Below are 16,743 nucleotides of genomic sequence, written 5' to 3'. Positions count from 1 at the left end.
GTGGATATATTGAAGCAACATCTCAAGACATCATCAGCCAGGAAGTTAAAGCTCGGTCGCAAATGGGTCTTCCAAATGGACAATGACCCCATGCATACCTCCAAAGTTGTGGCAAAATTGCTTAAGGACAACAAAGTCAGGGTATTGGAGTGGCCATTACAAAGCCTTGACCTCAATCCGATAGAAAATTTGAGGGCAGAACTGAAAAAGCATGTGCGAGCAAGGAGGCCTACAAACCTGTCTCAGTTACACCAGTTCTGTCAGGAGGAATGGGCCAAAATTCCAGCAAATTATTGTGAGAAGCTTGTGGAATGCTAACTAAAACATTTGACCCAAGTTATACAATTTAAAGGCAATGCTACCAAATACTAAGTAAGAAGTTTGTAAGTGATTGTATCACACTAAAATCATGTTTACATGCATATCCTTTATATCTTGTGGCTATACTTTTAAAACAGTGAGTATTTTAACGTTCAAAAATTGTTCCCATTCACTTTCATTGTAAGTGCCTCAGTGTAACCCAGATTTTAGCTTTTTTTTTTTTTTTTTATTTTATTTTTTTTTAAGAAAAGGAGGAACGAGTCGAATTTTTTTTTTTTTTTTTTTTGTGGTAATCAACATTATTCCACAAATGCTGTCAAATGAGCTTAACATGTATTGAATCCGGAACATTCCTTCAATGTTAAAAAGTATTAGAATGTTTAGAAATAAATAAATCACCAAGATTAATAAGTGTTGTAAAAGTATTGTTCATTGTTAGTTCAATTTAACAAATGTAGTTAACTACTGTTAACAAATAGAACCTTATTGTAGTGTTACAAATTAGTTTAAAACACACAGCAATAATTCAGAAGTTCGGATGCCTCTATATCATAATCCTGCTAATCTTAATTTCTTTACAAAATAATTTGTGCTTTTCCCAGCTCTGTCGGTTTTATTTACCTGTCAATAGAAGGTGAACTGGGAAAATATACTGGCTATGAAACTGTATTTTGGATAATGTTTAGCATTTTTTTTCCTTTGCTGAAATTTCTTGAGGACACAAATGATCATAATGAAATCCATCAGCAGCTAACTCATGGGGTACGATGTTAAATGTTGTTTTCTTATCATACAGAACATGATATCTTCTTGATAGCTTCAGCTGAGAGAAGCTAAAATATGTATAAATGATGTCAATAATGTGACACAATTCACATCCATTCAACCAAGAAAAGCATCAGTGGATTAATCAGCTTTTCCCACACCATATATTATAAATAAATCAAAACATACAATAAATCAAAACTCACAGCAAACTCATTGTCAGGATCTTTTTCTCCTTTCCTGAATGGTCTTGAATACTGGAACTTGTCGACCTCATTCGTCCGGTAGTAACTGAACAAAGACAGCAATTAAACTACATTTTTATTTTCTAAAGGGAATACCAGTGCTTGCAAGACAACTAAAGGACTGGGTTGAAGTTATAGGTAAGTCTGGGTTTTTGTCCTTCATAAATGGAATGCCATATCTGAACCGCTTTGCCATTGTCATAACACTTAACATGTGTCTTGTTTTTGTCGGCTGTGCACAAGAATCAAAGACATTCTTTCGGGAAATGTTAGGTAGGATGTTAGGAACTGACAGCCTCAGTCACCATTCACTTTCATTCGATGGAAAAAAGGATGCCATTAAAGTGAATGGTGACTGAGACATTCTGCCTACCATCTCCTTTTGTGTTACAGACTTGGAACAATATGAGGGTGAGTAAATGACAGAAATATCATTTTTGGGGTCACCACAATGTTGGATGTACCAGAATGCTGCCTTGTAAGCACTGTAATAAGATCTACGTGTGCATTATTATTTTTTTAACATTTGAATCATTACAGCTGTGTTGACTCATACTTGAGGATTTGTTCAGGAAGCCCCTTGTCCTTGAACTGCAGAGGTAAGTTGAGCACTGGCTTCACTGTGAAACACTGAATATCTGTGGAGAATCAATTAAGGCTAGAATACCGAACACATTCTGGCCCCCGTGAAAAAATGTAACACTTCAGCCACACTTAAAAATGTTCTGGCTCCACTTACATCCATTGTAAGTGTCTGTTTTTTTTTTTTTTTAAATGAACGAGGGGCAATCAGAAATATTTTTAGTGGTAATTAAGGTCATCATTATGCCACAAAGGCTGTTGATTGAGCTTAACATTCCATTAAAACTAGCAAAAAGCGAGAGATCTGTGTAGTTTGTTGTACACTGTAGATCCATCCCTTCATTTTATTACCTATTATATACATTTCAACTTAATGTACAACAAATGTACAAAGTACTACATTAAATATTCTGACCAAAATGGAATGAAAAATATTTGAAGGCAAATAATAAGAGAGCACTACGTCAGAACATTTTGTACACAGGACGAAAACTGATTGCTTGTTCGACAATTCATGGAGGTCCAGGGTTTAAAGTCACAGATTCTACTTATTATAGCAAAAACTGAAATCTAATATGTAAACATAAATAGCAAGTTGTCCGCTTACAGCCTTTAAACAACAGCAGCCTGTTGAAAAAAGTTAAGAGTCAAGGATACGCTGTCCGGGTGTGTCACAGATGTTGTCACCAGGGGGCGATGTGCTGGTCATCTTCACTGCATTGGGAAACTGTGACATCAGCTTTAGGCTAAAGTCCTCCAGCCACTCGTACTCTTTACCACGGTAAATGAACATTTTGTTCTGTTTTAGACAGATGATGTTACTTCAGTTGGAGGAGGGTTATTTTTAGTGTTACATTAAATAAAAAGCATAGTAACAGTGATTATATAATATGCAAAATAAAACCTTATAACAACACCAAACTACAGTCAATAAATCAGCTTTGGTTCCGGAAGTATTTTACTCATTCATTTTCTTCATGGAGATTTAAAAAGTTTAGTCAGCCTTGAACCAAACCAACCAGCTCCCGAGATCAACCACAACATTACAAGCTTTTATTTTGTAAGCTATAACTATACTTGGTGTCTTTTATAAGAAAGCATTGCGAACAACGTTATCAAATCAAAAACGATGGCCAAAAAAACTAATGACCTATAATCATTGATTACGACTATAAAACAATATACTTTAAATTTATTGCAAAAATTTCAGATATCTTCAAATACACAAGTTGTTTGAGAGTCTAGGTAGATTGACCAATGTCATTCGCAGTGCTTCATTGGAGAGAGTGGTTGCTGCTGAGCTCTTTTACAGCGACTTTCCATGGTAAAGTGACTTGCTTGATTGGTTGATCTTGCTTCAGGATTATGGATAGTGTAGTTCTTTGCCAGGAATTTGGCAATTAAACAGAGATTTTGAAAACTACGTAGAAATCAAAATGACTTACGGCATCTACAGAAGTTTATATATTGGCTTACCCTCAGAGATATGGTCAGGTAGGTATTTCTTTTAAGGTTTATGTTATCTATGTTATCTATGGAGAATATAAATGGGAATTTTAATTCAGAAACCTACTGTTGCACTCTTTAGGTAATTCGTTTCCAGTGTCAACGAAATAACTGATAAACTTTTATTGACAAAAGCATTTTTTTGATTTCATCAACTATAACGTATAAGAGACAAAAAAGACGCATCATGATGATAATTAAACGATTTATTAAAGCATACTGTTGACGAAAATGACAAGTAAAAATAATACTGCAAGACAGTGCAAGATATAAACAGAAGAAACATCATTCTAAAGAAACATCTGTTTATAGAAGATATTAGGTATGTTTCATCTAATCCAATAATCCAATATGTTGTGGATTTCCCCGCTTGAGCTGCGGTGAGTTTAACGTGCTGAATACCGGCAAAATGAACAGCTTTACCAAATTACCTCATTCAAACGCATCCTATTAATAAATGAGATTAATCACTATATCCACAAACTTTTATGTAATATTACAACTTACAGTACATCTGCACAGACAGTGAAGCAAATGAACAGGTGAACTTGAACTAAATTCCGCACTAGTCATAATATGCGTAACTTGCGTTGCGTAACTTCCATTATGAAAACACTGTTTCCGAAAACAATACGCTACACGCAATGTAATATCAGAAAAGGGCTAAACACAGAAAATTAATAGTCTCTAAATCAAGAAGAATCCAGAAAACAGTAGACTAACTTTAAAAGAGAAGCTAATATTTCAGTATATTCATTATATGGCTATTATTTCAGTTCTCCAGTATTTTGTACGTAGTCTTTTACACAACTGATACATGTTTAAATTAAGAAAATGATTATAAATTGTTCCTAAATGTTTGAATATTTGATAAAAGTTTGTTTGGTTAGGCCTTCAAAACAGCACCAATTCTCTGAAGTACACTTGGACACAGTTTTTCTTGATAGGATGTTACAAGCTTGTTGGAGAACTTGCCACAGTTGTTCTATCTATTTACACCATCCACACCAGACGCGAGCGCTGCGTCACGCTAAAAGCATATAGATCTATGCACTGGCGCTACTCCCGTCTCAATTGCATCTGTCTCTTCATGTAATCCCAGACTGACTCAGTAATGTTGAGATCCGGGCTCTGTGGATGCCATACCATCAATTGTAGGGCTTCTTGTTCTTTTTCTATTCAAGCTTATTTGCAAACGGTATGGTGCAACCTAAAATTGGCATTTCCTACTGATACAATGAAAGGAGAATATATAAAATAACTATTTTAAGACATATGTTTTTGTGAAAAATATAATGTGCCCAAGACTTGTGCACAGTAGTGTACGTCATATCTAATAACATTTCTTTCCTTATTCAAGCAGTTTTCATGGCTAAAAATCTGGCACACAAAATCAATAATAACTAAAGAGGGCCTTTAAATTCTTTACATTTCTAGGAGGTACTTATCTCTAAGAATGTGGCGCCAAACCTCTGACTACGAAAACAAAAGTATTATTTTCTTATTAAAGCCCCCTTTTACTCAGAGAGCTCTTTGGGGAGATCCGTAATCAGAATATCTGTTCTCCTTAAGCGTTGTTGTTGAAACGCCAAACAGCAAACTGGCCCTGCCTGCATGTTTGTGTCACCGTTTAATCCATAGTTTGCATTTTAACACCACATAAACAACAGAAAATAAGATATTAGTGCACAAATGGAGGGATAATTCTCAAACTTGCCATTTGAAGATTGTATCTGATTCCATTAAAGCCAACAGTGGCCCAATTTACTCACCCTGAGGAAGGAAGGGAAACCCTGACCATAATATCCCACTGCGAAATATTCAGGCTGAGGTCTCATAGCATGCATGATGTTCTCATAATACTGTGCCTGCTGTTTCTGTGTACAAAATCAGACATCACATTTACATTTAAAGCATTTAGCAGTAAAGCATTAAAGGAATAGTTCAACCAGAAATGAAAATTTTATCATCATTTACTAACCCTCATGATGTTGCAAACCTGTATGACTTTCTTCTGTGGTACACCAAAGGTATTCAATGAAAGTGAATGGTGACTGGGGTTGTCAAGCTCCAAAAAGGACAAAAAAGTACCATAAAAGTATTCAATACAACCTTTCTCAAGCCATGTCACAGCTTTGTTTCAGTAATGAACGAAATGTACATTTTTATTTGCTGACAATCTTCCACTATGCCATAACTGTCAAAATCTCATTCCCGAATCTCCATATTCAAACTTGACGTTTCAGGATTTAAAATATGCAAATGCAAATAGACAATTATTTGAGACCTACGGCGGAGGGTTTACAGTGAGTAATGATTAAAATTTCAGTTCAAAGCTATAGTACAGCTTCTAAAGACTTAGAATATAGTGCAATAAGTTCAATCAAAAAGCAGCTTGAACGTTCTTTAACCCTTTCGCATGTGAGTTTCTCCTGTACTGACTGATTCCCCAGTGTGAGTTCTTTAATACGCGCTGTACTTAAAATAAATAAATAAATAAATAAAAAATAAAAAAATCACGTACACTTCACAGCAGATGCACTGGAGAACAGATGATATATTATCAAACATGTAATGTAACTTTAGGTGTTTATAATGATTTATAATGATAAGATGCGAACGTGATTGCTGTGAATGAGCGCCACCTTATTGTTTACATTGCTATGCAGCGTGGGATTCTCAGTTCGTCATAGCACAGAAAAATGGAAGGTTAAAAAAACTAGCCCTTCCACTTTCCCAGCCCCCGAAATTGGTGAGAATGTGTGAAGGACAGAATGGGAGAAGGCTTAAGTGGACTAACTAGCTTATATAGTCTTTGTTTGACGTCAGAAATCATCCCCGCATCGCTGCATCAAAACAGTCAACTCGCACGCAACAGTATGCTTTTATTTTGTGATTATTTGAATGTTTGTAACATAAAAAATTAAGATATTGTGATGCTGAAAAACTTTACAGTATGAGCAGCTGATTCATTATGACAACCACTTCAGTCCCTCTCTGCTGGTAAACAGCAGCATGAATGCAGATCGCACCTGTTTGATCGTACGTGCGAAGGGGTTAAAACATCTCATTTTGTGTACCACAGAAGATTATTATTATGTAGGTGAGTATATGAGCATTTTAATTTTGGTGTGAACTATTATTGTAAGAAACACTCAAGCAATGCTATTTGATACTGTACCATCTGTAATTGTACAATACTTCCAATCAATTAAGGCAATAAAGGAAATAACTAACAAATGCCACATTTGATACACTGCAGGACATGGAATAGATGGCCCCTGATGTCCTCCAAATTCAGTGGCACAAACAGTAAAGTTCTCCTGTGTAACTGAAGTCAGCTGCTAGAGTGCGAACTTCACAGAGCCGAAGGCAGAACTGAGAGGAGAGCATGTAACTGTTATAGTAGCTGTTATCTCACCACTATTTCCTTCCTCCTCTAGCCTGTAAATTGCCATGTTTATTTCCTGTACAGAGTGATGGCCGCTACCCAGTAGACACTAGACAGGGTTATGGATTACCAGCCCAAAACATGCATAAATATGCAGCGTGTGAATCAAGACGAGACTGATGTTTGTGTCACTAAAATGTTGGCACATTGCAGAGCGTCTCTTGTATTGGCAGTAGCTCATGGGAGGTTGCTCTGTGGCTTGTCAATGCGTTACCTTCAGATCATATTAACAAAGAAACAGGAGGGAATTTGGTCATCTCCATCTTACCAGTAGCTGACTGAGCTCTAAGAAATCAAACATTTGGTTTTCGTGAAGTTTAACAAGCTGTTTGGCCATCTCGATGGCCTTCTCCCACATCTGTGAAAACACAAAAAACAAACGGCCTCAAGGTCTAGGTAATAAATGAGAAAGAATGTTAATGGTACTGTAGCACAGCTGCTATATTTGTCGTTTTTTGTTTGCATTCTGAAAACTAGAGAAGCATAGATGCAAAATGTATGTGCCGATACCAATATCTGATTACTTCGAACATATGCCGATACCAATAGTTTGTTGTTTCTGCTTTTTTATGCTACCTTGTTTTAAATCACAGATAATTATTTATGAATTCAATTGGTACATTTTTCTTTTTTTTTTGGAACTGAATTCTGAATGACGAAGCTTTTAAACAAATAACCGCTGTCCGCAGATAATTGCTTTAATCAACAGATACCAATGTTATCTGCGATACATCGGTGCAACTCTATTGAAAACTGCAATTTTAAAGGTGAAGTTAAAGGATGCAATTTTTAAGCCTCTAGTGCCATCACATGGAATGGCTAAAATAGCTTGATTTTTTTATTTTCTGAAGAAAATGAGTGGTGTTTGCCCATTCAAAAGTTGACATTAATCTGTACATTAAGCTGTGATAAGAAAAAGTATTTTAACACTGGTAACATTACACACTGTACCTTAAAATGGTGAAATACTGGAATGAAAGCAATTTGAAATGCATTCTATGGATCTTTTCTGCTCTTTACAGGTGTAGTCTCCAAAACATCAGTGTGTGAATGGCATATAAGAGCCATTAAACTCAAGCTGATTCATTTCTATACTAAATACATACTTTGCCCTTGTCCAAATGGCACATGATGTCATGAAAAAGTCTTTCCCTCAGCTCCTGTTGAGTCCAGCCCTGAGCTCCGTCCCGTGGGATCAGGTGGGGCGCACATGGCTTGTCTGACCACTAGAGAGAGAAAAATCACCCTAATGCATTAGCATGACACTGCTAGTCACCAAACTATGGCACAACTTTTAGCTGCAAACTTCAAAAGCATTAACACTACAGTTGTGCAATACAGATTTTAAAAAGCAAATAGAATGAGCAAGGTACAGTATATTTTTTTTTTTGTAACATTGCAGCGAAATTTGGAGATAACAACTGACTTTTACTAATTTTGTAAAGCAAACAGTGGGCAATTAGTGACAGACGGGATGATATATGTTTTTTTAAATATATGATATACTTTGAGTTTGTTGGCATCAGGAAAAACACTTTTACACTTGACCGAAAAACAGAATAGGTGGTACCACCTTCTGTCTTTTTCAAAATCTATTAACAACAACAACATGTAAGAGAAATATAAAAAAAAAAAAACAAAAAAAAAAAAATAGTTGGCAAGTTCATAGAAATGTAATATTTGTTTCCATATTGGCTTTGTACATTTTTGATTTAATAACTTGAAAAATGTCAAGTGGTGAAAGCATCAAGTAAAAAAGTTTTAAATACTTTTCTTGCTCCATGAATACAACTTAATCATGAATTTCAAAAAAGTTTTCAAAAATATTTTAAGGTAAAAATATTTTTACTAATATCAGGATTTTCAGTCACAAATATTAAGAAGTTTTCTTACTGTTACTCTATTTCAGTGGTTCTCAACCTTTTTTTTTTTTTTTGGTTACATGACAACAGATTGGCTACCTGCATGTTGGTTGGACTTGTTGGTTGGTAACTTTGATATAGTGGACAAAAGTTTTTTGGATAATTATAATATTTTACAGCAAAATTGTTGTTGTTATTTTTGTTTTATGAAATAACAATAAAAAAAATCCAAACTACTTATGCCAACCATTTTTTAATATTTCAGCTATTAATAAGACTTTAATTTTTCTTGTTACCATCTCCAGACTGTTACACCACTTAACCCTTAGAAAAATAAAATAAAAATGACTTTAAACTCAGAAATTGAAAACATGTTTAACATAGCAGAGGTGCAGTCAACTTATTCTTTTGTGTGAACCCAACAGATCCAGACAAATGAGCATCACGCCACTGACCCACAAAAAAAAAAAAAAAAATGATGTTTAGTGTTTGAGTAAATGTATATGATCTGTATCATTTGTTATCATTAAATTATATGATATATGCTGGTATAATATCAGCCACCCTGCTCCGTAGATATTGATATCAGCAATTAAAAAACCCTATCATTCCACCACTTTACAAAGGGAATAAGAATTTATAAAACCAAATCAGCACTAACACTGATGTATATTACACAATATTACAACAATTTAATCTCTGCCTAAATTTAATTGAATCTCTGGCAAAAGTGGCCCTTGTTTAATGAAATGTACAGCTCAGGCTAATAATTTTAAGCCCATACCTCCAACAGTTCTGCGTGCAACAGCAGGGTGTAGGCAGCTTCTGTGTAGTTCTCACAGTCCAGATGTAGGTCACGCAGCTTGTACAAATACCTAATGACAGACCACAAAACATATGGACAGCGATTCATATGTGGGTTTGTGTGCTACTAGTCATTAACCTTCAATCATCTGGCACACTTACCGGATATAAATATCCTCCCTTTTCTTTTCTTTGTAAAAGTTCTGTGGATATGGAAGAGAAGATACAAAGTTTTGATATTATTAAAGATTTTAAACATCCTATATTATCAATTTCTTTCTAAAGTTTAGGATGTACAGCTGAAAAGACCTGTATATGTTGTCTTTTAATGTATAAGACAAGCATATTTTGTGTTTTGGATGTATAACACCAGTATATGTTGTGTTTTTAACGTGTAAGACATGTTGTTTTGGATGCATAATAACAGTATATGTTGTGTTTTTAATGAATAAGAACAATGTTGCATTTTGGATGTAAAATACCAGTACATGTTGTTTTTTTTACTTTCTCCCCAATTTGGAATGCCCAATTTCCAGTGCGCTCCAAGTTCTTGTGGTGGCGTAGTGACTCCCCTCAATCTGGGTGGCGGAGGATGAATCTCAGTTGCCTCCGCGTCTGAGACGGTCAATCTGTGCATCTAATCACGTGGCTTGTTGAGCGTGTTACCATGGAGACATAGCGCGTGTGGAGGCTTCACGCTATTCTCCGTGGCATCCACGCACAACTCACCACGCGCCCCACCGAGAGCGAGAACCACATTATGGCAACCACGAGGAGGTTACCCCATGTGACTCTACCCTCCCTAGCAACCGGGTCAATTTGGTTGCTTAGGAGACCTGGCTGGTGTCACTCAGCATGCCCTGGATTGGAGCTCGCGACTCCAGGGGTGGTAGTACTAGCTGAGCTACCCAGGCCCCCCACATGTTGTGTTTTTAATGTATGAGACATGATGCATTTTGGATAAGACCAGTACATGTTGTGTTTTAAATGTATGAGACGTTGTGTTTTGGGTGTATAAGACCAGTATATGTTATGTTTTTAATGTGTAAGACATGTTGTGTTTTGGATGTATAAGACCAGTACATGTTGTGTTTTTAAAGGGGACCTATTATGCAAAATTCACTTTTACATGGTGTTTGAACATAAATGTGAGTCGGCAGTGTGTGTACACAACCACCCTACAATGTTAAAAGTCCACCCACTCCTCTTTCTTATATTTCTATTAATCAAAAACAGTGTCTCAAAATGATCGGTTTTCGTTTCTGCTCTAAAGTGACGTCAATTTAGAGCAGGCCTCGCCCACGACTGGTGACGGACTCCACCTTATTATCATAGATCCTCCCCCGAGTGTTCTACACACAGTCCGCCATTTTTTTCCGTGCTGGAGCAGCTACGGTGGGAAGAATAATGTCTCAGCTAAGTAAGCGTCATAAGTGTTCTGTTGTTGGCTGTAAAAGTGAACATAAGAGTCTTAATAAACTCCCAGCATCAGAGCCACTGAACACACAGTGGACAACTTTTGTTTTTGAAGCAAATGTGCCCCAAAACATACAAAAATTTGTGTATGTTTGTTTAAATCATTTTACACTGGACTACTTTGTAAATGAGGATCAATATTGTGAAGGTTGCACGGGAAAGGACGAGTCGGGAAGCTCAGACACTGTCAACACTATGTCCTCTGCACAGCCTGTACACTCTCTCTAGTGTTTTCCTGGGTTCACTCAGATAGCGTCACCAATAACAAAAACTCTCCATAAACTTCTTAAAAGACATGCAGCTTTTTAACATTCAGGACACATGCCAACACTGGACTGAAGTGTCATTCTCTCTCTGCTTCTGGCAGTGGCGTGGCTGTCTATATGCCGCTCTCCCCAGCTCACTGGAATTAGAGACAGGTGTTAGACATAATTTAGCTCCGGTGTAAGCGCCCTTACTGCTTTCTCTCTCTCCGGCCGGGTGCTCAACCATGCCCCCGCTGCCACAAATATAAAGCAGGATTTTCCAAATATTTGATTCTCAAGAATGGATCAGTACCAACTGTTCGGGTTCCAGTTTTAGTATCGCACTTTATATTTTGTTAATGTCAAATCGCCTTTCCGAATGTGCTTGTTAGCTGATTCCACAGCTAATGCAGCTAATGTTACCATTGTCTCTGATTGTATTCATGGAGAACAGAGCTATGTCGTTATTTTTAATTTTTAACCCCAAAACGCTTACTGTCAGTTACCATTGTCTCTGACTGTATTCACGGAGACCAGAGATATGTCGTTATTTTTACGCTTACTGTCTGTATAATAATAGGGGGCGGGGAGCAGCAGCTCATTTGTATTTAAAGAGACACACATGAAAACAGTGTTTTTAATTCCACCTAAAAAGAGGCATTTACAACATGGTATAATAAATGATCCGTGGGGTATTTTGAGCTGAAACTTCAAAAAAGGGCAATAATAGGTCTCCTTTAATGTATAAGACATGTTGTGTTTTGGGTGTATAAGACCAGTATATGTTGTGTATTTAATGTAAAAACATAATATGTTTTGGATGTAGCAGACCAGTATATGTTGTGTTTTTAATGAATAAGACCAATGTTGCATTTTGGAAGTATAAGACCAGTATATGTTGTGCATTTAATGTAAAAACATAATATGTTTTGGATGTAGAAGACCAGTATATGTTGTGTTTTGGATGTATAAGACAAGCATATGTTGTGTTCTGGATGTATAAGACCAGTATATGTTGTGTTTTTAATGTATAAGACATATTGCATATAGGATGTATAAGACAAGTTTATTTCTTTTTTTCTATGTATAAGACCAGTATATCTTGTGTTTTTAATGTATAAGACATGTTGTATTTTGGACGTATAAGACCAATATTTGTTGCATTTTGAATGTTCAATACAGGACAAGTTTATTTTGTGTTTTGGATGTATAAGACCAGTATATGTTGTCTTTTTGAAGTATGAGATCAGTTACATGTTGTATTTTGGATGTATAAGACCAGAACATGTATTTTTAATGTATAAGACATGGTGTTTTGGACATATAAGACTAGTAGTATATGTTGTGTTTTGGATGCATGAGACCAGTATACAGTATGTTGCATTTTGGATGTACAAGACCAGTATTTTGTTTTGTTTTTAATGGTTTTGGATGTAAAAAACCAGTACAGTTAATTTTGTGTTTTGGAAGTATAATTAAGGAATAATTGACATAATAATTTTTTAATAATTCACCGGGCCGGAGTCAATTATTCCGCTTATACCACAGTTACCACACCTTAAGACATCAGTCAGGGTTTTATCTCAAGACATTTTCTGGTTTTCGTCCCTAAAACACTCTTGTGAGTGGAACTACTTTCTTCTGCCATGGATTCAGCATCTTGTTTTTGATACAGTCCGAGCCTTTGTTGTTAGTTCGAAAACGTCACTTTAGAACTAGCAACGGAGGATGCGTTGCTTTTCAGCATTGGAGTAACAAGGGTGTGTGTGTTTGTGTGCACGTATGTGTGTGTGTGAGCGTGTGTAAGTGCAGGTGCTATGAGTAGCATAAGGGCGCTTTTCAACAGAAATTGAAAGAAATGTAGGATATTATAGACATTGTTTGACGTTCTTAACTGATTTACTTCAACCAATATATTGGTTTATATGGTTATTTTGCTGTGGTAGCATGTACGGTATGCGTGTGTGTGTGTGTGTGTGTGTGTGTGTGACGAGAGCGAAAGAGAGAGAGAGAGATGGAGCCCAAGGATTCTTTTCAATCGAAATTTAAATACATTTAGTACATTATAGACATTGTCATTCTATCCGATGTACTTAACCAATGTATTTGTTTTAATTGGTTATTTTGTTGTGGTAGCCTGTAGGGCTCTTTGAAATAACTGAAATAATTTGCCGAAGTGAACTGGAACTGTTATGCGTTGAAGACCTGGAACTACTTCATAGCCGTGCATTTACTTGAAAAATAATTGTTTACCTTAGAACGTCTGTCAACCAATCAGAATCAAGCATTCAACAGATCTGTGGTATAAGACCAGTTTACAGTGACGTATAAGACATGGGGGTCTATTTTCGTGAGCATGCAAAGTGCAATTTTCATGCCAGCACAAAGAGCAAGTGGCGGTGAGTGGGAGTGTTTGCGCTATCTGTGGGTGTACTGCATGGTAATGAAGTGAAGCAAAAATTTGCTATTTTCCTGAGAAATAGGTCATTGTGCTAAAACATTTTAGAACCATGTCTGTTTTCAGTGCAAAGTCTAAATTTAGTACCTACATTTTCAATTTGGAGATTCTACCAGCAGGTGGCAATAGTTAATGTCCAAGTTAAGCCAAAATGTCCATTAGTCAAAGTTTATGTCCAAACTCTGAAAATACAGTGATACATCATATTATGTCCTGGACAATCACAGTTGTAGCCGTTTTATGAAACAAATTTTTATGAGATTTGTTAAACTATTTATAGGTCAGCGTGCCAAGGAGCACGGCGCTGAAACAGCAGGAGAGCAAGATAAAGGGGAGCCGCAGATGCCACTTCGAGAGAGAGACACACGCGGCCGTGCTGTATGTGTGTGTGTGTGTGTGTGTTTGTTTTATGTTGTTTTAAGTTGAGTTTTACATTAAACTTTACGTTGACTGTTCAGCCAGTTCCTGCCGCCTCTTTGTCCATCCTTTAACTGTTACAGTGGTGCTGAATCCCGGAGACTGTCACGGAGTCCTCGCTGCTGCCGTCCACCAGAAGAGCAGCTGCGGTCGTCTGCCTGGGGACAGAGGGGTCACTGCCGGCTGCCGAGAGCCGGAGGAACCACTGCCGTCTGCCGAGAAGGGGAGGAGCAGTTCCGTCTGCCAGGGGTCGAAGGCTCGCTGCCGTCTGCCGAGGGAGGAGCGAGCTGTCGTCTGCCAGAGGACGAGGAGCAGTTGAGGACCAGGCGACAGCATGTCCAGGGACCGGCGAGCAAGTTTTTCCCGTGAGGGTGCACGGTCGGCGCTGAATCAGCTGATCAGCAGGAGAGCGAGATAAAAGGGAGCCGGAGACACCAGTTCGAGAGAGACGCGTACGGCCACGCATGTTTTAAGTTGAGTTTTACATTAAACTTTACGTTGACTGTTCAGCCGGTTGCCCATCCTTTAACTGTTACAGTAATGTTTTATTTTTAAATTTGTATTATTATGAATACATTATGTTTACATTTACAATTGTATTTATGATTTTTCTTGGTATTTTTCCACCTGTTGTAGTAGAGTGATTTTAAGTCACTGCAAAAGGGGCCGGTTGAAGTTAAAGAAAGTAAAATGTTTGGATTTGCTATGATTTTTTTAAGCACTTATTTTGAATATATTTTTGTTTCATTTAAAGTGTAATTTATATTAAGGAATATTTTTGGTTTAATTTTTTCATGTTTCAATAAATGAATTACATTTTTCAAAATCAACCAGTTATGAATATTTAAAAAAAGGGCCCATGTTGTGTTTTGGACATATAAGACCATTATTTGTAGCATTATGGATGTATAAGACCAGTATATGTTGTGTTTTGGGTCTTAACTAGCTTAACTAGTAAGACTTCAAAAGGAAAGCTTCAAAGGAAATGCTGTACCATGCTGGTCATCCAGCTTCCCCAACTAAGTTCTACTGGTAAACCTCATTGTTATGCTGGTCCATTAGCAACACCAAACAAGCTTGGACTCTATGCTGGTCTTTCCAGCAGGGTGAGTACATGATATGAAGTATTTTCTTAACAGTGAGTTTGAGTTCTAATTCTCACCAGGACATTGACAGTGCAGCTCATGCGAAGTTCAGGGCTTTCATCGTGGTTGATGGTGCGGTAGGCCAGCAAGTTCTCCAGCAGACTGCTCAAGAGCAGAGCCAACTCCTCGCCAGAATGTGACAGGTACCTGTGCCTCCGACAGTGCTCCAACAGCCTGAACACAAAACACACAGATGAAAATAAGCACACAGCCAAAAACACACACACACAGAATATAACATAAAAATACAGGAATACACCCAAACAAGCCTGTGCAATGATTGACTGATACATTTCCATATATTGACATATTTCAATGGTTCATAAATCATTCCATAAGTAGTATAATTAGTAAATTAAGTATGAGTTGTATCTTTTACAAATGACAGATGATTAAGGCAGCATTCTTAATAGCTATACACTTTTAATACAGTAGCAATAAATGTTCATAATGAAATACTAGCTTACTATTTACTTAATACTGCACAGTATAAACGGCCTACAATTCTTTCAAAATACTAACACCCTGACGTGTCACATCTCGTCAAAAGGAAATAGATCCCATTATAATCAATGAAGCTGTCTACAATGGAAGTGTCCATTTCAAACGGAACTAGGCGACATTGTTGTCACATGACCTCACTACGTTTTATGTGAGTGGCGTCCAGTTATCATTTTGGAGATAAACAATTATTGTGGCAATTATTGTAAAAAAAAAAAATAAATAAAAATAATCCTCGTGGTCGCTATAATGTGGTTCTCGCTCTCAGTGTGGTGCGCGGTGAGTTGTGTGTGGCTGCCTCGGAGAATAGCGTGAAGCCTCCACACACGCTATGTTGAACGCGTTACCGCGGAGACAAGCCATGTGATAAGATCCGCGGATTGATGTCCTCCGCCATCTGGATTGAGGCGAGTCACTACGCCACCACGAGGACTTCCAAGTATTTTTATTCACCTATTTTGACCATAGTGAAAAGTTCATTTGGAATCAAATGTACTGGGAGTTAATATGTTGTTTCATACAAGATAGAGAGGCAGAACAAGATCTTACGTTTTCTCCAGAAGAATCTTGTATTGTTCATCACCGCGGCCTCCTTCGACCTCCTGGTCCAGTTTTGTGATTAGCTCATTCTCAAACTGAAAAGAGTATAAATACTTAAACTTTCTGTAGCATCATCTAGGGGTCTCCATTTCATTCCAGAAGTATTGCATTTGATTTGCTTTTAAGCTCTGTGTTTTATCCAAAGAACTAACAGTGCACATATTACAGGGATAATTCATCCAAGATAAACCTGTTCAATCAACTGCCCTGATTAAGGGCACAATGGTGATCAACAAAATGGATCAACATTAGCTAGGTTCAACATACAACACCAGTCGATGATTATCAAAGATTAACGATACTAAATACATAGCAGCACACACACTAGGGCTGCACCAGTACAATCATATATCAGTTTACAATGC

The 16,743-nt window shown here is 37.1% G+C and overlaps 1 protein-coding gene across 2 annotated transcripts in view; it reads right to left on the bottom strand.

Annotated features, from left to right (window-relative positions):
• The window catches only part of LOC127423717 (dedicator of cytokinesis protein 5-like), an 82,422-nt gene that overhangs the window by 16,502 nt on the left and 49,177 nt on the right, over window positions 1-16,743 (bottom strand). For both annotated transcript variants that reach the window (XM_051668236.1, XM_051668237.1), the window contains 10 exons: window positions 16,328-16,413; window positions 15,295-15,451; window positions 9,699-9,739; window positions 9,517-9,607; window positions 7,977-8,096; window positions 7,139-7,228; window positions 5,192-5,296; window positions 2,571-2,712; window positions 1,888-1,969; window positions 1,293-1,377 (listed from right to left, as the gene is read on the bottom strand). In XM_051668236.1, the coding sequence (XP_051524196.1) occupies window positions 1,293-1,377; window positions 1,888-1,969; window positions 2,571-2,712; window positions 5,192-5,296; window positions 7,139-7,228; window positions 7,977-8,096; window positions 9,517-9,607; window positions 9,699-9,739; window positions 15,295-15,451; window positions 16,328-16,413 (999 nt within the window). The remainder of the gene's footprint in view (window positions 1-1,292; window positions 1,378-1,887; window positions 1,970-2,570; window positions 2,713-5,191; window positions 5,297-7,138; window positions 7,229-7,976; window positions 8,097-9,516; window positions 9,608-9,698; window positions 9,740-15,294; window positions 15,452-16,327; window positions 16,414-16,743) is intronic.

Source organism: Myxocyprinus asiaticus, chromosome 33 (assembly GCF_019703515.2).
Source record: "Myxocyprinus asiaticus isolate MX2 ecotype Aquarium Trade chromosome 33, UBuf_Myxa_2, whole genome shotgun sequence".
Taxonomy (NCBI): Eukaryota; Metazoa; Chordata; class Actinopteri; order Cypriniformes; family Catostomidae; genus Myxocyprinus; species Myxocyprinus asiaticus.
This window is presented reverse-complemented; position numbering and strand designations above follow the sequence as displayed.